Source organism: Hippocampus guttulatus, chromosome 19 (assembly GCF_054856545.1).
Source record: "Hippocampus guttulatus isolate MCC_2025c chromosome 19, RoL_Hgut_1.0, whole genome shotgun sequence".
Taxonomy (NCBI): Eukaryota; Metazoa; Chordata; class Actinopteri; order Syngnathiformes; family Syngnathidae; genus Hippocampus; species Hippocampus guttulatus.
The window spans coordinates 10,539,434-10,566,281 of NC_141279.1; the positions used below are offsets into that span (position 1 = coordinate 10,539,434).

At 43.3% G+C, this 26,848-nt stretch overlaps 1 protein-coding gene across 1 annotated transcript in view; it reads left to right on the top strand.

The window, feature by feature from the left end:
• The window catches only part of myo15b (myosin XVB), a 58,466-nt gene extending 31,618 nt beyond the window's left edge, over positions 1-26,848 (top strand). The window contains exons 27-43 of the mRNA XM_086138641.1: positions 1,395-1,536; positions 1,629-1,740; positions 3,410-3,908; positions 5,042-5,105; positions 5,182-5,254; positions 5,333-5,409; positions 5,489-5,565; positions 7,418-7,548; positions 12,520-12,614; positions 12,766-12,843; positions 13,894-13,990; positions 14,166-14,314; positions 15,070-15,203; positions 19,084-19,217; positions 19,294-19,427; positions 19,917-20,057; positions 26,357-26,848. Coding sequence (XP_085994767.1) covers positions 1,395-1,536; positions 1,629-1,740; positions 3,410-3,908; positions 5,042-5,105; positions 5,182-5,254; positions 5,333-5,409; positions 5,489-5,565; positions 7,418-7,548; positions 12,520-12,614; positions 12,766-12,843; positions 13,894-13,990; positions 14,166-14,314; positions 15,070-15,203; positions 19,084-19,217; positions 19,294-19,427; positions 19,917-20,057; positions 26,357-26,443 — 2,224 coding nt within the window. The 3' untranslated portion in view covers positions 26,444-26,848. The remainder of the gene's footprint in view (positions 1-1,394; positions 1,537-1,628; positions 1,741-3,409; positions 3,909-5,041; positions 5,106-5,181; positions 5,255-5,332; positions 5,410-5,488; positions 5,566-7,417; positions 7,549-12,519; positions 12,615-12,765; positions 12,844-13,893; positions 13,991-14,165; positions 14,315-15,069; positions 15,204-19,083; positions 19,218-19,293; positions 19,428-19,916; positions 20,058-26,356) is intronic.

Below are 26,848 nucleotides of genomic sequence, written 5' to 3' on the forward strand. Positions count from 1 at the left end.
CCTGTGCTGGTACACTACAGTTAAGTTATTAATGACATTTGGATGGATATATGCACTGTACCGGGACAGTGAAACGACTTCGGAATCTGATGAACAGACAGGTATAACACATTAGCACGTCTGAAGGCATGGTGTGTTGCCCTGGTGCATGGGGATATTTACTGCTGACAGCACATAACAAATGAAATGTCTTGATAGTGCATCGTAATTTCATGTAATATATTGCTGAGAAAGGTAATGTTTCTGAAAATCGCTAGTTTTGTTAAGTGTTACTCCCAACACTGGCATGCCGCAGTAATAAATGAAATGTGGAAATGGTTTTCAATTTAAAAAGAGACCGTGACTAGAAAACGATTTGTCTCCGGCTGATCCCATGTCATTTTGTCTGTCTGTTCCCTTGGTTTCAAGATATTGACAAAATAAACCTGTTCAAGAAATTAGTGCACCTTTTCCATCCGTCTGGTTGTTTTTGGTCTATCGGGGAATTGTGAAGAATGAACGCAGCTTTACAAACTCGTCTTTGGATGAACTCAGAGCTTTGCTATACTGTTTTTTTACACCACCATTCAAGCCTATAAATTCCTTTCGAGCAGTCAAACATGGCAAAGTGCTTTTGTTGTTTTGTCACTCAGGGTTTATAACCTTTGAAACAATAGCTGCAAGCTTTAAGTTGTGCAGTTAGGCATACATCATATGAAATTTCATTGGATGCTTTTTCGGTAGGAGGCCCGCTTGGACGAGTGATTAGCGCGTCAACCTCATAGTGCAACAGGTACCGGGTTCGATTCCAGCCCCGGCCATCCTGGGTGGAGTTTGCATGTTCTCCCCAGGCCTGTTCCTCCAACATTCCAAAAACTTGCATGGCAGACTGATTGAACACTCAATATTGTGCCTAGGTGTGAGTGTGAGCGCGGATCGTTCGTCTGTGTGTGCCCTGCAATTGACTGGCAACTGGTTCAGGCTGTCCCCCACCTACTGCCCGAAGACAGCTGGGATAGGCTGCGGCACACCCCGCGATCCTTGTGAGGATAAAGCGGATCAAAAATTGGATGGATAGATGGCTTGTTTGGTAGCCATATTTTTTTTAAACTGGATTCTCACGCGTACGCAAATGACACCCGCAAGTCCTTTATTGACTATCTGGGGTCTGCCTCTCACTCAAACTCAGCTGTGATAGACTCCAAGTACCCTGTTGACCCTGAACAGAGTGTGAGACAAAGATCCTTGGATGGATGGAATGATGGATATTTGATTTCAATTTTTAAAGATGCAGTTCATAACAACAACACTTAAAGTTTTTAAAAGATACAGTACTACACTCTGCTCCCATTTTGTGTAGTCAGTTTTGACATTTGGAAGTATAGTAATTTAGCTTGGTCCCGCATCTGAAAAAGCTTTGCAGAGTTGCTGTCGGTCGAACTCTGTGGCACAAACCAAGTGCAACTGGAGCTGACAAATGAAAACCTACAGCTGCACTCCTCCAGAGCCCCTCAAATAATTGCTATGGTTCAGTTCTTCCTCAAAGAGCTCATGAAGGTATGAAATGCTCCTACTAGTATTCTTCACCCCAAAGGAAGATATGTTTTATACCTTGTAGGTTTTGAATGGTGTGCTGTTTGGTTCTTCAGAATTCTGGCCATGTGGTTGCCTTGAAGAGCTTTGTAACAGATGACAAGAGCCTGCTCAGCTTCAGCAAAGGTGATGTCATCAAGTTGCTACCAATGGAGGGACTCCAGGCAGGTAAGCATTGCTGACACCCAGGATGCGGAGGCAGAACTTCTCCCTATCAGCGTAAATGCTTTAGAACAGGGGTGTCGAAACTTTTTGGACTGAAGATCGAGTTTTCAATCAACCAACCTCCCGCGATCGACCCGTTACCGCGTACGCGGACGCACATACACACGCACACCAGAATGAGGAACAGCTTGACACAGAGGCATGCGAGGCACTTTTACAATACAATACAATACATGCTGATTTATATAGCGCTTTCACAACAGCGGCAGCTGTAACAAAGCGCTTAACAAAACAGTTAACATAAAGTAAAACAATAAACACAACACATAACATAAAACACGGACAGTCGTGCAGTCCTAACCACTTTTTCGTCACACGCTTTGTTGTTTGAAGCAGTTTGAGATGAAAGACTTTTGCAGCCTGTTAACTATCGTAGCTCACACATATTGTTTTAAAGTGCTTCCCTCGGCCCTCTAGATTCCTATTCTTTGCCCGTGCCCTGTACACGAAACTAACTCTGAATGAGATTAATGATAACGATAAAAGATACAGTGCAACAGCTCTGATCACAAGCTGCAATTGCAGACTGCTGAGCGATAACTTCTGGTGACGCAGGATACGCGCCACCGCATGTTGAAGATGACCTGCTTTATTTTATTTTATTATAAAATAATCTACCGGTCGCGTACTGTCCGCGATCGACGTAATGGGCACCCCTACTTTAGAATGACACGACACACAAAAACAATACAAGCTTTCGGACTCAAACATACAGTACACGATGGCAGGTCCGACCTGCAATGACATTGCGAGGCAAGAGTGGAGAAAAGGATTTCGTATTACGCAACAGGGGGACTTTTCGTTGTAGGGGGAAGCAGAAAAGAGGGAATGGCTTTAATGCATGAAGATTTTTTTCACACTAGGGGGTATTTTCGCACATGTAGGTTTCGTTGTTGAGGAGTTTTAGTGTACTTGAACAAAATGAGCCTACTAATTGAGTTGCCAAAAAAAGCCATTAATGTGCCAATGCCACAAAAAACTCGCTTACAATTTGTCAAAGAGCAACTAAACAAGGCAACAAAACCTCTAGAACAAAGTCATTTCAAGTTGCAAGGGCAAAGTTTAATTTTATGGTCACTGTGGTTGCTGGGCGGCCCGGTGGTCGAGTGGTAAGCGCGTCAAGCTCACAGTACTGGACAGAGGTCGTGGTCATGTTCTCCCTGTGCCTGCGAGGGTTTTCTCCGGGTACTCCGCTTTCCTCCCACATTACAAAAACATGCATGGCAGACTGATTGAACACTCAAAATTGTCCCTAAGTGTGAGTGTGAGCGCGGATGGTTGTTTGTCTCTGTGTGCCCTACGATTGGCTGGCAACCCGTTCAGGGTGTCCTACTGCCCGGAGACAGCTGGGATAGGCTCCAGCACCCTCCGTGGGTGTGAGGATAAAGTTGATCAGAAAATGGATGGATTTTTATGGCTTATTAATGCGCTCAAGAAGGCAGATGAAGGCAGTGTGTGTGCCCTCAAACGCGTCTGCGAAGGATGTTTTGTGTATGCAATCCAGCATTGAAAATCTGTACTATATTAGTGAAATCCAGAAGTAAATTCATGAGGTAATACTCGATGCCACTGAGTGTACAATTAGCTCTTCCTCTCGCATAATTTTCTGCAGGTTGGCGTTTTGGTACAATGGGAGGACGCTCTGGTCTTTTCCAAGAGGATCTAACACAACCGTCTGCTGCATTGGACTACCATTATCTCCAACTGGATCGAAGAGATAATCGGTGGAAAAGCATGAGAGGTGCAAGAGCTTCCAGTCAAGAAAAAGAAGCTCTGGTTTCCATTGGCAAGCAAATTGACACCACTGAGTCCGAGTGGATGACGCGAGATGTCTCATCTCAGAGAACAGCACAGATATCCATCCAAGAGTCACTTCAAGAGTTACCGAGGCCAAAGAGTGATTCGGAGTGGCAGAGAAATGTCTCATCTCAGAGAACAGCACAGTCATCCATCCAACGGTCACTTCACGAGTTACCAAGGCCAAACAGTGATTCAGAGTGGCAGAGAAATGTCTCATCCCAGAGATCAATCCAGATGCCTGTCCAGGAATCATTTCAAGATAGAGAGATCCAGATGTCTGCAATGGCTGAGTTCGCCATGAAATTCTTTAGGTGCTGTATGAGATACACACTTAGACTCACTACCACTTCTAAGCAAGCAAAATATGTTACTATGAGCAGGGACACCAGAGCTACGACTGGCGTCTACTGGTTTTATAGGAGTACAGTACTGTGAGTTTGTGTCAAGACGAGTATTATAAAAAATAAAAAAAAAGATGAGATTTATTTGAGAAAGAAAAAAAACATGGAGAGACACCATTCACAGATCCGTCAAGGGAGCTCCCACAGCGATTGTTAATGCTCTGCATTACGGTGTTGCCAGTGAACAGCATTGGCCACCTTCAAAATAAAAGCTGTCCAACTAATGCATGCACAACAGTGGTTCAAATAATGTTATAAAATAATTTCTGGCAGGCAGCACTTAAGAATGCTTCTGAAGTTGCGAGAGAAAAAAAAGTTCATGTTAAATCAACAACAATGACTAAAATTTCGCCAGATTAAAAAAAAAAAATCCTTAAAAAATGAAATTTTGTGATCTCGGAACCAGACCACATCGAGGGTACACTAGACCATCCCAGGTATCCCAACCAAAGCACTTTCATTTGGATCTGATGTTGCATTTCAATATAAAAGGCCTCTGAAAGCTTTCCTCTGCAGTAAAAAAGGTTGAGCGCCCCTGGCCATTTAATAATCCGCAATGTGAACTTTTACATGGTTTGTCTCATAAAAAAATAATATGTATACAGTATTATTTGTGTGGTCTTAGGTCAAGGTACTATGAGTACGCACACTGTGTACACGTTCAATATAAACAGGTATGTATATACGTACTTAACATACAATGGGCCCCTGCTATTCGTCACTGGCAAAAGTCCCATTTTGAAATGCATTGGAAAAAAAGTTAACCACCAAAAATCTTTTTTTTAAAAAAGATAAACCTCCAAGTTTTCTAACGGTGAAAGGTAAAAAAAAACAAAAAAACAACAAGCTTGAAAAAACTTTTTGAAAAAAAAAACATTGAAAACAAATCTGCCAATAGGTGAATTCGCAGGTGCCAAACCAGAGTTTATTAGTGTCCAATGTATAGTATGTTTATGTATGTACGTGTATGGCTGTATATAGTTCTTTTTTTTGTGATGAAATTGAGAAGTTAATATCTGTTCATCGTTACCTCTTTATCACAGAATGAAAAATGACGGCTCCAAAGCAAGTGTCAAGACTTTTAATGAGGCAGTTGAATTCACAAAGGTAAATTGAAGCCATCAATATATATTTCTTTGAAATCATGCGGCATTTTCCACAAATATATCTGATTAATTTTCAGGTGCCCATTCAAGAGTCCCTAATTCTCTACAATGAACCCGACACCAATGATTTATCAGTCCAATGCTTTCGCAGTAAGTATAATCATTGCAAAAATGCAATTCAAAATAAAACATGTAGCTTGTTTTCTAACAACCATGGATTCGTCAAAGATGTGATGCAGTTCATGGGTGATACAGCCATGAAAAAGCGAACCACCCAAACAGACTGTCTGAGTCACATCTTGCTGGTTAGTGCTCACGTCAGTCGTCGACTTCACACAAAATGGACTTTGAACAATAAAGATGAAGCTTCCATTGGCTTTTCAGCTCGGAAAGGAAAGAGAACTGCTGAGAGATGAAATCTACTGTCAGGTTATCAAGCAAACCACCAACAACCATACTAAGTAAGTACAAGTGTTTAGTAGCTTTTCATACTACTTCCATACACCTAGTAGCATCACTGAACACCGTACAGCAGCTATGTCAAACTCAAGGCCCGGGGGCTAGATCTGGCCTGCCACATCATTTTATGTGGCCCGCGAAAGCAATTCATTAATGGCAACTTTCATGATGCTTGCCAAAAATTGCTACCGAAATTTCAAATTCTCATGATAAATAAGAGTGATACTGTAAGCATTTTCTTGTTACCAAACCCCTCATTACAACAACTTAAACCTGCGGTCCCCAACCTTTTTTGCCCCACGGGCCGGTTTAATGTCAGACAATATTTTCAGGGACCGGCCTTGAAGGTTTGACAGATAAATACAACAAAATAATATGATATGACCTGCATGAAAAGTGTGGTATTTTCGAAACATAATAATAAACATGAATCATGACAAAAGGAATGTCCTATCTGGCCGCAACACTCTCTGGTTGTGATGGTAATGTTTAAACCTGCCTTGAAAATAAGATACAAAGTGCATGAAAAATACGACTCACCATCGCCACATATTTACTACACTGGGCTTGGTGCGTGGGACTCTCCCGTTGAGATAAATCCATATTTTAGGTCGGACTCCTGACACTCTATTAAATGTAGCCTTCTTTTTCTTGGAAGTCGTTGGCTTCTCTTCTGTCTCCTGGCTAGGCCTTTTCCCCTTCCCAAAGAAACTTTCCAAAGACGTTTGTTTTTTACTCATTTTGCTAGCTCCAGGGTTTCATTTCAGCGGTAACCTATCGCATGACCGAGAATGTCAAGAGTGACATACTGTAGATGGACGTAACGGAGAATCCAGTAAATTTTTGAAATAAAACATCTTTCAGATTCTGAAATGAATAAAACGGAAGTAATGCAAGTTATTTATTCTTTCTGTGCGGCCCGGTAACAAATGACCCACAGACCGGTACCGGTACACAGCTCGGGGGTTGGGGACCCCTGACTTAAACAATAGGTGAATAAACATTTATTCTTGACTTCGTTATGTGGTTTCAGTCATAACGGCCCTGCAAGGAAAACGGTAACCAAAATGCGGCCCACAATAAAAATGAGTTTGACACCCCTGCCGTATAGTGTCAATTAACCATTTTATGCACCCTGTAACCTGATAACACGATAAGCTGTCACACTTAACTGGGCTTGCCGGCACTGAAAATCCTGACCGACTTTGCGATCGAAGAGTAAAAGCTTCCTGTGATTCCTACTTACTGCAATCTGGATAAGTTACAGACAAAAGCTTACTCTGTGCTTCGTCTAGGTACTCGCAGCCCACACCCCGATAACGCAACCATGACCGAGTCACTTTAAAACTGCTGTCTCTCGAAATCAGAGGTATCAAACTAATTTTTGGCGCGGGCCACATTTTAGTTACTGTTTGACTTGGAGGGCCATTGTGACTGAAACCATATATAGAAATCAAGAACATCTGTTGATTCAAGTTTTGTTTATGTTACTATCATGAGGGGTTTGGTCACAAGAAAATGCTTAGAATATATCTCTTATTTATTACATGTGAGAGTTCAAAATTTTGGTAGACATTTTTGAAAAGATCATGGAAGTTGACATGTTTGAGCTGCTTTTGAGGGCCACTTAAAATGACGTGGTGGGCCAAATCTGGCCCCTGGGCCTGGAGTTTGACACCTGTGCTCTAAATAATTGTTTGCACATGTTTAAAAAATTCCAATTCCAATGTGCCAGTATCCCAAAGTCGTCCAGAATGCAGGGTCCCTTCAAAGCTACCCGTAGCTCTAGTTTAAGTTGAAATCTGTGTTCAACTGTGGAAAAAAAAACCCTCATATTCATGTGTATTTCCACAGATCCAGCTGCATTCTCGGTTGGCGTCTACTATACCTGATTGCTGGGTTCTTCCCTTGTTCTGGTAACCTAGTGCCCTATGTTACACGCCACCTGCATGACATCGAGACAGACCCTGAACACCATTACCAAGGTACAATAGTATTCATGAAAACGGATTCAGTTACATTGAATATAAATGATGCTACTTTTGCTTTGTAGGAGACTCTTGCCGTTTTTCCACGTCTGGACTTAAGCACTTTTCAAATACAGTGGTATCTCTTCTTATGACCGTCCCTTCATACGAAATATTCAAGTTACAAAATGCCTTGACAGGAAAATACTGCCTCTTGTTACGAAAGTAATTTCAAGATACAAAAGGGAAAAATATAATATGGGCTGCTACTCGCAGCTCCGAATTTCCTGAATGCAACATATTTATGTTCTGCCATTGGCTACTACTGAGCATCATCCTGGCATCACTTTGGTTAAGAGGCCATGAGGCTTTCCGATAGTTTTACTTAATTGTGAATCACCCAGAAAAAGTGTTCACCAGTCGGGCGATCGCTCACGATGCTGATATTTGCATTGGATATTTTCGAAGGATTGTTAAAAGCCGACAAAAGCAAACGTCCTTGGATCAGTATTTACAAAACGCCAAGCAAAACCCACTTCTGACAGAGAACATGAACTAAAAAGGGCAAAAAACGATGAGGACGCAGTTAAAAGTTAAATGACAATAAATTTTATTCTTAGTCTTTTCTTAGTGTTTTTTTTGCATTATGCATAACTCTCATTTATCGTGCAATAATCTAATTGTAACATGTATTTGTTACATATTTTGATGCATTTTTATGCCTTAAAAAACATTTATGCCTGAATTTTAGTGGGCTTGGAACGGATTAATGTATTTACATGGAAAACGCGTCTCTCCTTACAAAATTTTCAAGTTGTGAAATTTCTTCCAGAATGTCAGAGATTTTCTCGGACAAAGTTAAAGAAATGACTCGGCACACAGGAAAATTGTCTTCAATATCGGCGGGAGCGGATCTCTGAGAGCGAACGACGGTTAGTTGCTCCGCGATCACACTCGAGCTCCCTTCCCGCCAGTTCAGACTTTTATTGTAACATACAAGGAAAACACTGCCCCCGATATTTGCATACCGCACCCACGGTCCGGCCCCTCGGTAGTGATTGGTTACCTGTGTTAAACATTGAACCACCAGTACATTGGCGCCTTTTCTGGCTGGTCTACATCGAATTAGCATGTTGTAGACTTTGCGGATGGCCAATGTCGTCTGGGCGCGACGGGTGTTCTCAACTCGTCTTTTGTTGTTCAACCGCTGTTCCCGAATTATTCATTCCCCTTTTGTGACCGAGTTTCGCCCTCTCCCCCGTGATCGCCCACCTGTATTGACGTGCTAATTGTGGACTTCAACAGCCCTCTGGCTTTGTGCACAGGAATTTGGGGGTGCTGGATACGCACCCAAACGTTTAGATGTGTCCAGATTAAATGAAACTTTAAACATGATACAATTTTGCTCATAGATTCTTCTAACACAGAATCAATTAATTTCATACCACTGTACGATCATTCTCCCACCTAGAACTCTGACACCCACCACGTGTAGGTTAAGTCATTGACATTGTTGGCTACATGGAAATCCTTAAACATGTACTTTTCCTCTTGTTGAAGTATTTTAACCCTTTCACGCACCCTGTAACCTGATAACATGATCAGATGTCCACTGTAGTAACTGCTGTACCCTGAAAGGGTTAAATGATTTGTGAAAAAGACTTCCAAACTGGAAACATCTTAAAGAGCGGATATGTAGTTGGCGAGTTAGCACATAAGGACCACTTTAGTTTCATAAGTTGTGAATTTTGCTCTGCATAAAACGCGGAATTAAATAGATGGGAGTTCAAAAGATAATGCCTGCATTCCCCTCAGCTCTCATGGGTCAAATTCAGGAAGTAGATCAAGTTTGGCAGCTAAATGAATTTTTATCGGACTATGGAACTAAATGGATCTGTATCATTCAAAGGGGTGCCATGTCGGTTTATTCTCAAAATAAACTTTAGAGAGGGTGTTTTATTTGATTTTGTCACACTGCGCTGAAGGTTGCTTGCCCTTCGTCCTGTGCCAGTCTGTTTGTCAGCCCCGCCCTGATTGTTTCCCCGTCTTTACCCCTTAACTTGTGTTTAAATAGTCCTGAATGAAGTGAATGAAAACTTTCTGAAAAGGATCACGTTGGAACTTGTAACCTTCCCAAACAACTAAACCCAATTTGATATGCACCCATTTACAAGTTATCTGGTAAATTCTTCAAATGTTGACTCATCGTTTGTAGATGGTTTGGCCCCAAATGATTTGAGAGTTGTTAAATTTGCCCTCTTTTCAAGCTTTTTGGTGGAAGCAGGGCCGTTAGTTAAAGAAGAGTTGTCAAGGAAAAATTTAATAATTCAAAGCAGGAGTCTTGAAGGAAAAAATACAATTTACGGTCTCACGGAGTGAATATGATCAAATTTGTGGGCCTGCAGCCGTACAAAACATGCACCGGCTTGCTGAGGTGTTGGCACAAGTGATCAAAAGGGTTCCGAGGTCATGAGCCCGGCAAACCATGACAGGGCGTTATCAAATGCTTCTCAAGCTATTGCTTTATAGCGTTGGCGGAGGGCCTCTGATATTGAGGTGCTTGGCACATAGCCAATAATTCAAAGTTCCGCTGAGGTTTTGAAATGGAGTGGATCTTGAAAGTGAGAGGGCACAAAAAGAAAGCTTGAGAGAAGAAGCTCTTGAGGCACAAGGAAGAGTGAGGAAAAAAGATGAAGAAGAGAAGGCTCATGAGTTCATAGGATGGCACGTTTTCATGCTTATGAGAGAGTCAAGGAGCCTCACCATTTCTCATATTACATTTGGTTGCCTGGAGGAGGGTCTTGTTGGCACCTGGTGGTTGTCCTGCAACCATGGGCCTGGCTGGACACAGCCTAAAGAGGCAAAATGGATCCACCTTCCCATGGGCTCACCATATGTCCGATCAGCCAAGGGTTCGGTGCAGTGTGAACAAGGCAGCGGCCATTGGTGAGGACCTTGGTGGTCTGTTCCCTTGCTCCAGAAGCTGGCTGGAGGGATGTGGCATGTCACCTCTCTGACAGGTAAGGGGCCTGAGCTGATGTGTGAGTTTGAGAGGTTGCAACAAGACATAGTCGGGCTCACCTCTACAAGACGTTGTGGGCTAATTTATTGACCCCCTAATCCCCCACCTTGGGGCCGACACACCTCTCTCCACCTTTGGGTAAGGGGACGAGTCCTGACTGTTTGTGCCTTTGCACCAAACACCGGTTCAGAGTACCCATCTATTTTGGAGTCCTTGGAGAAGGTGTTGGAGAGATCTCACACTGTGGACTCCATCATTCCATATTTCTTCAGTGCTCATGTGGGCAATTACAGTGAGACCTAGAAGGGTGTTATTGGGAGGACCCCCTGCCTCAATCACAACCCAAATAGTGTTCTGTGATTGGACTTTTGTGTTCATCACGGATTGTCCATGACAAACACCATGTTCAAACATAAGAGTGTCCATCCCTACACTTGGCACCTGCACACTCTTGGATGCAGTTTGATGATCGACTTTGTAATCATTGCATTAAAATTGTGATCACGTTTCTTGGACACTCAAGTGAAGAGACGTGCGGAGCTGTCAACTGACCAGCACCTGGAGGTGTGTTGGCTTCCATGGTGGGGAAGATGCCCATACACCCTGGCAGACCCAGATGTATTGTGAGGTTCTGTTGGGAACGTCTAGCTGAGTCCCATATCAGAAGTACCTTCAACGCCAGCTCCATCAGAATTTCACCCACATCCCATAGGAGGTTGGGGACAATGACTCTGTGTGGACAATTTTCTGTTGTGGTGGCAATCTCCGAACCTGTTGGTGGACACCACAGGTAAAAAATGTTTTCAAGCTGAAGAAGGAGTCCTGTCAGGCTTTCTTGATCTATGGGACTCTAGAGGTAGCTTATGCGTACCGGCTGGCCAAGTAGAACAGTTTTGTTGGTCACTGAAGCAAAAACTGGGGCATGGGAGAGGTTCGGTGAGGCCATGGAAAACGACTTCTGGATCACTTCAACTCAATTCTGGTCCACCATCCCGAGTCTAATTAATACCAAGGAGATGACCCCCAATTTTAAGAAGGGACACCGGAAGGTGTGTTTCAGACTCTCTAAAGCTCTACAGTATTCGGGGGTGCTGGAGAGGAGGGTCCATTGGGAAGTCGAATCTCAGATTCAGGAGGAGCAGGACAGTTTATGTCTGGGCCGTGGAATGGTGGACCAGATCTAGACCCACAGCAGGGTACTCGAGGGTGCATGGGAGTTTGCCCAATTAATCTACATGTGTTTTGTCTATTTGGAGAAGGTGTTCGTCCGTGTCCCTCAGAGTTCTGTGAAGGATACGTTGGGAGAATGGTGTATCGAACCACCTCATACGGGCTGTTCGGTCCTTGTACAACTAACGTCAAAGTTTGGTCCACACTAACGGCAGTAAGTTGGATATGTTTCCAGTAAGGGTTGGACTCCGCCAAGGATGCCCTTAGTCACACTTCTGTTCATAACCTCTAAGGACAGAATTTGTAGGTGCATCCAAGGTATTGAGGGGGTCCAGTTGGGTGGCCTCAATATTGTAACTATGTTTATTGCATATGATATAGTACTCAACTCAACCACTGCACTGTTTGGCAGCTGTGCTAACCAGTCTGCCATCGTGCCGCCTCAATTAAACATGTCACAGACATATTATTAAGACAGCTGGGAACTGTTTTAAATTGTTGAAAATTATTTATTTAATGTCTCCTTTCAGGCAAATGTGATTCTAAAGGGGTAAATCATGACAGATGTCTCAGTGATATTTTTGCAAATGGAAGTGATTTAGATTTTTCCAATTAAATTGTCCTGATTACAGTATAGGGACAGTATATTAACCCTTTCATGCACCAATAATGACAACTTGTAACCTGATAACATGGTAATCTGTCCACTGAAGTAACCGCTGGCCCTGAAAGGGTTAAATGATCAAAAAAGGAAATCTATTATTTCTTTTGATTCTCGCAATTGTATTTGCCCTCAGAGCTGGCATCTGTGTGTGAGGATAACCTTCAGCGATCTCTCAATTTTGGTGGTCGCCGTAACATCCCTTCACATGTCGAGCTGGAAGCCAACCTGGCAAGTTGAGCTATTGGTTTTTGCACGATAAAGTACTGTATCAAAATTTTCTAAGATGAAAGGGGAGCAAACTACTCTAGCATTATTTGCAGCTGTAATCTTACATGTTTTTTTTTTGTTTGGGGGCGGGGGTGGTTGTTTGTTTTTGCAGGCGGGCAAATCCTCACAGCTCATTTCTATCCAGCTGCCAGGCGAGGTGAAATTCCCTGTCAAGATACATAGCTTCAGTGTAAGTATTAATCCATCAACGGACAATATTGTCAAGCACACCATTCGCCACTTCTGCCAAGAAAGAAGTACCCCACCCAACAGCAAATGTCCTAGAGGGGCAAGAAGGCCCCCACCTGCCCTTTTCGTCAAATTTTTTTTTCATCCATAGTGCTGAGATTCCAAGATGCCTAATTCCATGGTTTATCTTTTCGGAAGAAAAAAATACAGAGGCTATATCAAGACAGAAGACAGCATATTAGAGAAGCAGAGGAATAAAAGTTGAATACTTTTTTCCTAGGGGTGTTTTAATCTGGTTTTCATGCTGCCAATTCCAATACTGATTATCCAAGATGATTGATTATCATGATTATCCATCACATTGATTGGCTGTTTATTTTTCAATGTGAGAGCTGCTCACTAACAATAATTGTAATAATCTGCCTTTTTTTTTTAAATAAATCCGATTTAAACTGTGACACCCAGATGATGCGGTTAAGGAAAAGGGTGAGGAGATGCTGCATTGCACACAGGCTTGTCTCTAGTTGGCTGCAGGTTGCGAAGTACGAGTTGTGGATGATCATTTTTTGTGATCGGCAATGAAAGGTGTGGATCGAAATGCCAATCGCATACTTTCCCATGGAAAATGTTCACCCTCACTTTAGTCATGTTTATATTACAAAGCTTTACTATCATTCATTTCATTTATATGCGTGCTTTTAAAAACATGCTTAACTAAACCAGAGGCATCCAAAACCCTCGCGGACCGAAGCTGGACAATACCCGAACTAAACCATATTATGTTCATACTAATATGGCGTAGACATTGGTGTAGCCTAAAATGGACACCTGCTGCTTATCCAATACATAACTGAAGAGCAATGGCGATTGATTAGTATCAATAATGAATGCTCATGCTCAGAAAAATGAATGGATGGATGAAAATAATTAGCCAGCCCACAGCGCAATTGCCAGCCGGCCCTAAATGGAGTGTTTGGTGTAACACACTACAATCCATCTAAGGCCATAAAGTTCGAGTTGCATTTATTTATTTATGTCTGTTGTCGTCAAGATGGCAGCAGATGTGATCAACGAACTCTGCAAAGAAATGAGTATCTCGAATCCCTCCGAAATGAATGAATTCTCCATCTTCGCCCACCGCCAGAAAGGTACAGTTCAGACCGAAGCAGCATTTTACTTTTTGACATGCTACTGTTTAATCATCCAGGCTGCCTGCCAATTACACAGCGGCTCCACTGCTGATAAATGATTGATAAATGACAGCCATGTTTTGTTTTGTTTTTAATTTCATTTCGTTTTCACACTATCCCATCTTGTTTTCAGACGGAATGGTGCACCCTCTCCATTCGAGTGAGTACCTGATGGACTTTTTGCTGGACGATGGCTGCATCTTCTTGTCAATAAGAAGAGTGATGTGGCAAATTCCTCTGTGCTTCAACAATGATTTATATGTGGAGTTTCACTATCAACAGGTAAACTGATTCGTAAAAAAAAAAAAAAAAAAAGGCTAACTAGCGCACCCTACAAAATTCTAACAATTCAGTAAGCATAATGTAAGCTTGATCTATGAAATTTTGGTGGTTTATGTAATAGCCCAAGACCTACAAAAAAGTCTCTTGGAGGCAAATGCTAAACCTAACAGGAAGTCCGCTGTCTTTGGATTGATTTATTTTTTAATTTGGCGTCGCTTTGACTACAAAAGGTGCTGTAACTTGATCCACAACATCATATCCTGTTAAAATGTCACACATTTGATAAGTCTAGGCCTGAAACCATCCACAAAGCTATTTATTTTGTTGCGGTAGCGCCGCCTACTGGTTGAAGGAAATCTGTTTTATTCTCCCGGCTGTTGCCATGGCAATGCGCTTTTCGCCAAGAAAACAACAGTACTTTTAAGGGTCGAAACATGCACGAAAACGTTTTGTGCAAAGACCTTATCCTTGTTTACGTTTGTGGGATCCACCCCTATGGAACCTGACACCTGCAGAGTTTGACCCCTGTGATATATAGGGGGTGCCAAAAATGCCGGCCCTTAACTGTTCATACCACAAGCAGAGCATGAGAAAGGTTTCAAAAGCAGCCATTTGTTTATTGACAGATCATGGACAGCTGTAAATCTTGGTTAAATTGTATTGTATCAGTGTTAATATTTCCTGTCTAATAACATGAGATGAAGAATCTCTCTCTCTCTCTCTCGCTCGCTCTCATTCTCTCTCTCACTCTGTAGCTCAAGGATGACTACTTGAATGGGCTTCTCCAGCTCACTCCTGCTGCTGCAAATGGGTCCTCATCAGTCCAGCAGAATGCAGAGCTGGCAGGCCTGCAGCACCTGGCTCAGGGACTGAAAATACAGCTCTCAGTGTGAGTGTTTATCAACAGCTTTCAACCACAGGGAGAATACCATGCATTCATCCATCCATTTTCTGAAGCGCTTTATCCTCACAAGGGTCGCGGAGCGTGCTGGAGCCTATCCCAGCTGTCTTCGGGCAGTAGGCGGGGGACACCCTGAACCTGTTGCCAACCAATCACAGGGCACACACAGACAAACAACCATCTGTGCTCACACTCACACCTAAGAACAATTTAGAGTGTTCAGTCAGCCTGCCATGCATGTTTTTGGAATGTGGGAGGAAACCGGAGTACCGGGAGGAAACCCACGCAGGCATGGGGAAAACATAAAAACTCCACACAGGAAGGCCAGAGCCGGGATCGAACGGACAACCTCTGCACTGTGAGGTCCATGCGCTAAACCACTTGCTCACTGAGCCACCCCAGGGAGAACACATTGATTCACTTTTTAATTTTTTTTTTTTTTTTAGAGAAGCTCCAAAATAATAAATACTACGCATATCATACATCGTTTTTTTTGTTGTTGTTGTTTTTGTTTTTGCGACGGTTATCAGAAATCTATACGGCCTCTGTGAGAATTGTAATTGGAAGAAGTGCGTGCGTATGTCCAAGTTCTAGCTACACACAAAACTGCTTTCCATTTACTGCTACCAAGAAGACATTGAGTCTTATGTCTTTTTTTTTCACTTTTCAATTTAAGAAACACCACATATTTTTAATTGGAGACAGGTCTGGACTGCAGTAAGGCCAGTTTAGTACCTGCCCTCTTTTACTACAGAGCCATGCTGTTGTAACACATGCAGAATGTGGTTTGGTATTGTCTGAAATTAAATAATATTTGATACTACATGTATACACTTCCAATATATAAAGCATAAGTGTTATATGATTACTCACATTGATATACTTTAACCTTAAAGGCCAATCCTTTTGGCTCATGCAGGGCATGCATTAATTTAATTCGGTTCCAACCAGACGTCTGTGACTCATATCAGCCAAGCACTTAATTGCAGGGTTAAATGCGGTGTGTCAATCTTAGGTTAGCTTAACAATCATTGTGGCTTGTCGCTTATTCGCCACCACGAAGGCAATGATTTTGGTTTTAGGAGCGGTCAATATGGTCACGACACTGAACCAGATACACACAGATACTTCCTCCTCCTTTTTGGCCTCTTTTGGAAAATGGCTGTTTTTTAAATGGTCCCGCATACAGTGAAACTCCTCTACAACGAAATCATGTTTGCAGCAAGAAATTTTTCACAACAGGGGGTTTTTCACTGTAACAAATTTGATCTCAGATGTAAACACACACACACACAAACACACACACACACAAACGTGTGTGCACGCACACACAATCGTATGTGTACTCTTTATTTTTATTCCAATAGTGCATAAGTATGAGCACACACTTATTTGACACTTCATATAGTTAGTGTAGAAAGAAAAAAAAGGGAAAGAAATTGCGAAATTTACAATCAGCATTCACTTTCACTTACCGTATTTTACGCACTAAAAGACACTGCATTATGAGGCGCACCTTCAATGAACGGCTATTTTGTAAAAACTTTTCATACATTGGACGCTTCGCATCAAAAGGCGCAATCTACAATGCCCCCACTAGATGGTGCTACGCTCCTTCCATTCAACTCGAGAGGCGTCCGTTCAACTCGAGAGGTGTTCATGACCGCCTCTGAAAAACGTAAATTAACTATTACTGTACTTAAATGAAACGACGAAAATTGGAAATAATGCATCAAAATAGAAAATCAAGTGAGGAAATCACAAAATAAATTCTATATCTCCCCTACAGAATTTATTTTGTGATTTCCTCATTTCATTTTCTTCGTGGTTTCATTGAAGTAAGAATTAATTTACGTTTTTCTGAGGCGGCCATGAACGCCTCTCAAGTGGAACGGAAGAGAAGGCACGGAGACGGACAAAGACATACAGTACCTGTATTTGTTCAGACTGTGAAAACCATTAATAAAGTCTGCGTTTAAAAAAAATAATAAAACCACAACCACAGCTCTCATTTTTTCAACAAATCGGAACAAATCTTCTTCCGGTCAACGCGAGAGGCGTTCATGACCACCTCCAAAAAACACATTGGCATTTCCTTTATCGTAGCTCCAAGAGTACGATCAGATAAGATAAAATAAGAAAACCTTTAATAGTCTCACAATGGAGAAATTCCCACTTCACAGCAGCAAAGTTATGAGAGGAAGAAATAGAAGAACAAAATAAATGGGAGCTGCTGGAAAGGCAGCCACTCTCGCGGCGCCATCTTGAAGTCAAAATAACGCAACAAGATGTCAGTTGTAGTTATTTATTCCTTTTTTGTGTATTCACAAATGATGAAATCACAATATAAATTCTGTAGGGGGAGGCTATAGAATTTATTTTGTGATGTCCTCGCTTGCTTTTCAGTTTTGATGTATTATTTTAAATTTTTGTAGTTTCATTGAAGTAATCGTTAGTTTACCTTTTTCGGTCGTGGTCTTGAACGCCTCTCGAGTCAAATGGAAGAAAGCACGGAGACAAAGACGTACCTGTATTTGTTGAACTTACTTAATAAAGCAGTGACACAGTTCACTGAACCAACAGCAAGTTATAACATTGGTAGCATGTCTCCAAGAAGGAGCCATCTTGGAGTCGACATATTACCGTAATGACCATACAAAAGACGCACCGGATTTTAAGGCGCTCGGTGAGCTTTTAAGAAAATGGAAGACTTTTTGGTGCGCCCTTTACTGCGGAAAATACGGTACATCAATTTCTTGGATAATGTATGTTATTTTGCTTCCTCCATCTTTCATTTTGATCATTTTTACCCTCTCTTCCAGCGTCAGAGCGCTTCTTGTCTTAGCTGTTTGACATCCAAAGGTCCGTTTTGTAGCCATTTTAGCAATGCAACGTTCATGCTGCGTCTGAATCTAACAATAACAGATACTTCCTGGACCCGGTGGCTTTTCTTTCCACTATCTCACTGTTTCTAACTCTACCTCCCCTCGATCGCCACCCAAGACAGCGTTGCTCAGCTGATGTCATGCAATGAACTTTTAAGCCAGCCACGGGACGCTTCGTAGTCCTCGATGGCCATAGTTAGCGTGATGGAACTCGCCTTCTCTCTAATTAGCGCTCCAGTTAGCGTAAGGTTTTTAGTATGATAACAAGTAAAGCATTCGAGGAAACGTTCGTTTATTTGAATGTCCGTCGAGCCATAATCAATTTACTCTGAGCAGCTAAATTGTATGCATTCCACTCTCTTCCACGGATCGAGCCGCAGTATCTACACACATAGACAGTGAAGGTCCCTCTTTGCCAATCGGAGGCCAGGATGATGCTCGGTAAGCCAATGGCAGAGCAGCTATGAGTATGTCGCGTTCAGGAAACTCAGAGCTGTGTAAACCAGTGTGGTGGTTGCTGTTGCCGTTTCCGAATGAAGCAGTAGAGGTCGCTGTTGGATTCAACTTTGTTGTAGTGAATCTCTTCGCGAGGCTAGAGCAGAGAAAATGATTTCGTATAACGCAACAGGGTTTTTTTTTCATCGTATGGGGGGCAGGAGAATCGGAATGGAGTTAATGCATGAAGATTTTTTCACATTAGGGGGTATTTTCGCCCATGTAGGTTTCGTTATAGAGGAGTTTCACTGTAGTAAAAATATGGTAGCCCGCATGCACGGTCACATATATTTTTAAAAAGGCAGCGGGAACAAAACTGAGTTCGGTTGTACTTTATTGAAGTATTTCACAATGTACTCTTGTTATTTATTTATTTATTTTTTATCAATCCTCATCCACAAATCCATCAAAGTCCTCATTTTATGTATCCGAAAATCCGAAACAGCTAGGCATGACTTATGGTTTTGTTTTTTGTATTCCTTTGTCAGGTTGGAAATCAAGAAATACGTGCCTGCTCAGGAGGGGCAGAACGTGAATATAGATGGGATCCACTCCCTCTATTTAAACAAGATCGACGCCATGAAGGCTCTCAGCCCACTCGATGCCAAAATACAATTTATTGGTTAGTAGGAGGTTGCTTCTCCTTTCCTCATATCCTTGAATTATTTGAAATGAAGTTGTTTGACTGTTTTTGGCAGTGCTTCTGACTGAGCAACATCTGTTTGGCTCCAACAATTACTTGGCCCAGAAAGTCAGCCGGCGTGGATGTCCTTCCCCTTGCATTGTCAGTGTCAACCATGAAGGAGTGCAATTTCTTCATCCTAAAACACAGGTACAGAATGTCAATGATGTCTTGATTTTGAACATTGCTTTGTTAAGGCCCAAGCTTCTAGCGGTCCTTGGCTTAAATCACCTTTTTGAGGGCTTTCCCATTTTTAACATTTTCGCATGGTTGAAGGGAAAGGCAGAATTGCTAGCTAAATTGAACCACATGTGCTAGACAGAAGGACTAACTTAAATTTCAAGACGAAAAACCTCTCCTACTGTGTGGTCTGAGTACAGTGTAAAATGTTGATGACTTGCCAAAAAACAAAATTCCAGTAATGCTGCTACATAGGGCCAGATCTTAATCACACTGTAGAGGCCACCATCCACTCCAAAACAAGACCCACTTTGGCCACGTGGACTAGTGGGGCGCCACCATTGCTGCCCACAGCTTTCATTTCGACATTCATTGGGTGGCTGTACAGGGTACCTTAACAGTTGGCCCTGCCTCTGCTAAATGGATCTCCCTTCAAATCTATATCTCATTTCTTTGCAGGAGAAAGTGTTTCAAATCCCTCTCACAGATGTTCAGTCCATGCGCACTGTGCGACCTAAAAATGCAGGAAGACTACCATCGATGGAAATAAGTTATGGAACACCAAATAAGTTCCAAAAAATAACAATTCATCTCAAACAGGTGATGACTTAAATTCTTTCTTTGCAGGTGACATTGCTATATGTCACTGTTGAACACTATTCTTTGATTAAAATCAAATTGAATTGGGTGAAGGTAACAAACCCCCCCAAAAACCCCCAAAGACATCTTATGACAAATTCTGCCACTTTGTTATTGTGATGTAATGTTAGCCTTTAAATGTGGTGCAGTCAGGTATTAATCAAGGTGGATACGACAACATTAAATGGCAGTTGCCAATATCATGTTGTGTCACTTGGATAGGCTCACACTATTAACTAATAGGTGAGACTTTGGAGCCATAATACGATGGAGTCTCAGACACAATGAGATATTATATTATGAAAAGCCCCAATTATAAAATGACCTATGTAGCTGGTATCAGAAGGGCATATCTGTTGTTTCCAGCAAACCAATCTGTGTCAATATTGGCAAAGAATCCAGCAAGAAGTGATTGATTTATTGGAGCCAAACAACTCAACTTCAATAACAAAGGACTCCAGCCGGTTAAAGATGGCAAGCCTCCCTGCTTATTTACAGTAACTCTATGGCAAAGACGACAAGACAGTTGAAAACGATACGTTAAGTTACATAACTGTGAATAACCATCACCGACATTCTCATAGACATCTATACTCATGCCCACTTCAACTTCTGAATTTATCAGAATGACCGCCTCAATATTTTGAATTTAATAACTGTTAAGTGGGGATCAAATTAAGCAAGGCTTCAGAGCATCTGGAGCAAAAGTGGGCATTCTAAATGAAGCCTCACTTCAGAGTGTGTCGATTGCAAGAAAATCACATGACCGATAACACACAAGGCGCAGGTTTGTGCAGATGATATAATTGGTTCATTCAACGTCTAGCCTTGTAACACTGGAGACCTTGCGTCGTTTTGCAGGTGATGTCGCCGTTTGTAGTGAGCTTAAAGTTAGTTAGCGAGTCACGCTGTGTGTCAGAAAAGAACACTTGTGGAGGTTTAGCATTTTGATTTCAGTCATTGTTTGCCTGTAGCAGTCTCATTTGCTGGAGTTACACTTACAGTCGCGGGGTCTCGGATTTGATCCACTTAATAACTTTGACAGTTTTAAACTCATACTTATTTATAAACATGGTATGCATGATGTTGTGTTGCTGCCGACATAATCTGCGAGGTGCCCAACAATACAACAGAACTACCTTAGCAATGACAATGTGTCCACCAAGCCATTATGACGTGTGCTCTCAAAGCTCGTCGGAATACAGTCCTTGGACCAAATAGGTAATCCCATCGTGTGCAGTTTACAACACGATACGGCATCAAATTGCAACCAATAACGCTAAGCTAATCATCGCAGCCTATATAGTTCACCATTCTTCCAATCCTGATGGGTCTCGTCTCAATTCCATGTCCAGCCGTTCGGGCACATTTGGTCATTTTATCACCCCCACTAGTGTGTTGTATATAATTAATATTTAAAAACAAAAGCAATTAAATAGTACAAAAAGAGCACCCTTGTCATGCGTACACGCTTGTGAGTGCCGACTCCGACAGAGAAGCAGCGCAAGTTAATGTTGGTGTATGTAAACAAACATGCATGCAAATGACCATTTCTCGTGTCCCCCCCCCCCCCCAAAAAAATACTGTTTCCATTTTTTTTCATTGAACGAGAAGTTGCTATCGTGACAGGCCTATGTGAAGACATTTTATGGACCAAAATATTTCAAAATATCACTTGCCAAATATGCTTGTTCAGTCAGCCGTAGCTGAATGCATTTCAACAAGTACAGTAGGACACAGGAAAGTGTCATGGCATTTATTATCCCTCCATCCATTTTCTGGACTACTTATCCTCAGTAGTAGCATTTATAGCTGAGCAACATAACTCGGCTCGGCTGGCCTTCGCCGCCTGCCAGACCCTTCAACAATCCACGGAGGTCCCACTGGTCATGCGCCATCCCGTGTGAGATGTTCAAAGTGCAGTCAATTGGCACTGGAACTCATCAACATACTGTAATCCAATGTCGATTGAGTCCAAATGATTATAGTAGGTAAAAGACGAAGTTAAAAGATAGTTAAAAATGGAAAAGACACAGCTCCCTCGTTATCAGTCTCTGACAGCCGCCTAAAGCAGACTTGTGGGCTCACATCCACAAGGGGCTAAATATCTTTAGAAGTCTTGCTTGTCTCCTCCTTCCTTCGTTTTGCAGTATTGGACAGATAAGAGTGATGCCATTTCTTCCCATATCCAGCTGATGATTATTGGCCCGATAAATATTGTGCATCCTGAATGTACAGTATAAATGACACACCGACTGTTAAACCTGTCATGCTTTGACTACTAATTGTCCTATCATTGTGTAGCCTTTAATCTTTTGTCATTCTGTGTATACGTTGCTACTGCCTGATCTTCTTGACATTGAGCAAATGAAGCACCCTGCAACTTTGAACCATCTCTAAACCAATTCGCTGAAAAGTCTCAATGATTCATTACAATTCATTTTGCCATGTAAATCTTGGAAGTTGAGAGAACAGACACCCTGCTCTTTTTTTTCCTTTAATTCTCGTGCACTTCATGGCGTGTAGCGCCAACCATGGCAACCAGGTCTCTCCATCTGGATCTGTTCTGGGCAAGGTGTTGACTTTGTTCCAGGGTAACATTGCAGGCCCCAAGGTCCAGGGCTATTACGTCCAGCCAGCGAGTGCGGGGGGCACCTCTGGCAAGTGGGTCGTCTCCAGCCAGCTTGCTGGGGGTTGAAGGCCAAGATGGTGCTGGTTGGGTGTTCCTGGGGCAGGCGGATGACATGGCCATACCATCGCACTCGCCGCATTGCTGCGAGACGGGAGGCTGGTGGCTGTTTGGTTTTGTCTCTTAGAGCCTGATTTGTGATGTGCTCGGTCCACGAGATACCTTCAATCCTCCTGAGGGCCCTGGAGTCAAAGCCATCAAGCCTGGCCGCGAGAGTGTTATTCAGTGGCCAGGTCAGGTTTCGGAGCCGTACAGGAGGACAGAGATGACTGAGGCATTCTAGACTCTGAGTTTTGTTGCACGGGATATGTGCCGGTGGCGCCACAGCGGTCTCCACAAGGACTGCATAACATTGGCTGCAAGGGCACGGCGACAGTCGATCTCTGTTTTGAGGTCTCCGTTGTTGGTCAATGTCGAGCCGAGATATTTGAAGGTGGAGACAAATTGGACAGGGGTGCTATCAAATACAAAAGGTGGTGGGTCAGGGCCATCGCCAACATGCATCAGTTTTGTCTTGGCCCAACTTATCTTGAGGCCAAGCTTTTTGGACTCCTCATCGAACACTCTGAGGGCCTCACGAAGCTGATCGGCAGTCTCGCTGAACAGGACGGTGTCATCGGCATACTCGAGGTCCTTTAGGATGCAGTTGGCAAGTGGCACTCAAGGGATCCGCTCACAAACTCTTGACATCAGGTGCTCAATGACGCAGTTAAAGAGCTCTGGAGCGGCAACACATCCCTTCCTTACCCCGCTGTTGATGGGGAACCACTCGGACTCTTGGCCATTCACACGAACACAACTTTTTGCACCTTGGTACAGTTGTTTGAAGAGTGTGGTGATCTTGGTTAGGACTCCGAGGGATTTTAAGATGTTCTAGAGGGACCCGTGGTCCACTGTGTCAAAGGCAGCCTTGAGGTCGATAAAAGCAATGAATAAGTGCCGGTCCTTTCTGTGAACTCCCGAGCCTTTTCAATCAGGAGTCGGAGAGCAGAGATGTGTTCAATGGTGGAACGGTTGGGCATGAATCCGGCTTGTTGTTGGCGACGTCTGCTTCTGGTTGCAGGTAGAGCTCGGGTGAAAAGTTTACCAGGAATGGAGAGGAGTGTGATGCCCCTATGGTTGCTACAGGTCAATTGGTATTTTGTGCTTCCAGAAGGGAAGTATGATGCCCCGCCTCCAGTCATCAGGCAATGACTCTATGACCCACACATGGTTGATGATCTGTGTGAGCCACAGGATGATATGGTCACCACCAGCCTTCAGCATCTCTGCTGTGATTAAACATAGACCTGGTGCTTTACCATTTTTGAGCTTTGTCATGGTTGCTTTGACTTCAGCTGGCAATATTGGGGTGATGGGACAGTCCGGATTAGTGGTGAAGTGTATGGTGTGGGTTGGGTCTTCGGGGACAGGAGGATGATTTAGGAGCTCACTGAAGTGCTCCTTCCAGCGACTGATGCATTCAGTTTCAGCTGATAGAATATTGCCAGCCCTGTCCTTGACTAAATAACAGCGCTGGCTGGGGCCGGCTTTCGCTTTGCGGAGAAGGTTGAAGAGCTGCCGCAGATTGTTGTTTTGGGAAGCAACCTCCATCGCTGATACCTGATTACTCCAGAAGGTTTCACTGTCATGTCGAAGGGAGATGTTCCGTTGTGTGTTAAGGAGCCGATACAGAGCAGCCGAGCATCTCGTCTTTTATTTACGATGTCAAGCGTATCCTGGGATATCCAGGGCTTCTTCGGAGCAGGTCTTGTTCGCCCGATGGTCTCTATGGAAGCCTCGATTACATCAGCTTTAAATTGCGGCCAGTCGAGGGACTGCTCGCTGGTCAGTGTGCTGAATCGATTGGTGATGGAGCATCTGTATAATTCCACGATGGCCGGGTCTTGTAGGCGAGAGGAGTCCAGCCTGGGGGAGGCAGTCTTTTGTGCCCCAGCCTTGAGCTTGAGTTGCATGTCTGCTATCAGCAGGCGGTGATCTGTATTGCCGAGTTGTGCACCTCTGTAGACACGGCAGTTGATGATTGAATTTTTCCATCGTCAGGATACGAGGATGTGGTCGATTGCTTTCTTTGTTTTTCCATCAGGGCTGTACCAGGTCCAGTGATGGATCCGCTTATGGGGAAAACATGTATCGGCAATGCAGAGGTTGGTGGCTCTGCATAGATTTTATAGTCGCTGGCCGTTATCGTTGGTGCTGTTGTCGATGAAAACTAGGCCTGTTACAGCCGGGAGGGTGTGGTCTTGAGTGGAGATTGTGGCGTTGGCATCAGTGAGGACAATGACGATGTCATGGGCGGGGGCTGCCTGGATGGCAGCTTGTAACTGGTCATAAAAGTTGTCCTTTGTCTCATCTGGGGTGATGTCTGTCGGCTATAGGCGACAATAACTGTCATCTTCCCATGTTGGTGAAGGAGACGGGCAGAGAGCAGTCTGTCGCTGACTGGCTTCCAGCTGATGATTGACTTCCGCCGGTATAGCGGAATAGCTAGGGCTACACCGTGGAGGCCTCTCCCATCATTCGGGCCGCTCCACAGAAAAAGATGGTCGCCGGCAGTGGTTTCTCCGGTTCCGCGCCAGCGTGACTCACAAAGGCCAGCAAGGGTGATGTTATACCTGGAAAGTTCATGGGAGAGTAGTGGGGCGCAGCAGTGCCTGGATGTTCCAACAGGCAATGCGGGTTTTATAGCGGAGGTCCAAATTTCGTTGGTCAGGTGCAGGCACAGGTCTGTTACCAGGAAGGTCTGTCCGGTTAAATCTGGTTGCTTTAGTGGGTTTCATAACTGTTTCTTTTCGCCAGGCTGGGTAGTTGGCCCTGCAATGGCTAGTCAGCTGGTGGAGCTGCCACCTTACAGCACACTGACGGGCTGTGAAGCTCTGTCATGAGTCAGGGGCGGAACTGCTCATTTGTGCCATCCTAGTGTTGTAAGCCCCCCAAGGTGACAGGCTCCCTAATGCACCGAGCCTGGGCAGGCACTTGGTAGGTTTAAGCTGTCACACCTCGAGAAGGTTACACAGTTCCTGTTCCTGGTGGGGTGAGGCCCCCAGGACAGTGACAGACACCCTGCGGAGGAAACAAATTTTGGCTGCTCGTATCCATCTTTTTCTTTTGCTTATGACCCACATCGCATGACAATAGGTGAGGGTGGGAACGTACTGTATAACGACCGATAAAATGAGAGCTTCGCCTTTAGCTCAATCCCTTTATTCACCGCAAGAAACCAATCCAAAATCAGCAGAACTGCACCAATTGGCCTGTCGATCTCTAATTCCTCGCACTCATGACCAAGACTCACAAAACTCTTCTACTTGGAGCAGGATTTCCTTCTCAAACTGACGAATCCACTTCACCCTTTTCCAACTGAGCATGATGTTGCAGAAGTGTGTCAACCAGGACAGCCACAAAACATCCAGAGCCTTGACTGAGTCCACTTTTTAAAATGATAAATTGATAAATTCTGGTGTAAATACAAAGTTGTTATGATGTCTGTGTTTTTTATGTGCAGTACATACTGTATGTCAAAGCTGTGCTGTGTCTCATTTTTTTGTTCATCGCCTTGATTCTCTTTTAGGCCAAGGAGCTGTGTCACATCCTTGCTATGATAATGGAAGAGTTGATCCGTCCCTCAGTCGCCAGTTCCATCTCAAATTTCCAGTAGACACACTCCACTTTCTCTTTAAAACTAATGCATACAACCATTTATACTCTCAATCACACCTCTGGACAATTTCGAGTTATCCATGAATCTAGCGAGAATATTTTTGGAATATGGGAGGAAACCGGAGTACCCGGAGAAAACCCATACCAGGCACAGGGAGAATGTGCCAGCTGCACACAGCAAGGCCGGAGCCTGGAACCGAACCCTGGACCTCTGTTCTGTGAGGCGGATGTGCTAACCAGTCGACCACCATCTGTTAATTTTTGTTTGTTCTTTTATTTTAAATACAATTCAGTTGTGTCTGTAATAAAATTAACTGATTGACTTACAGGAGACAGTAAATGTTGGTTTTGCATTAAAATTTGATGACATCAGAGCTGAACAAATCATCTTTTATATTAATTC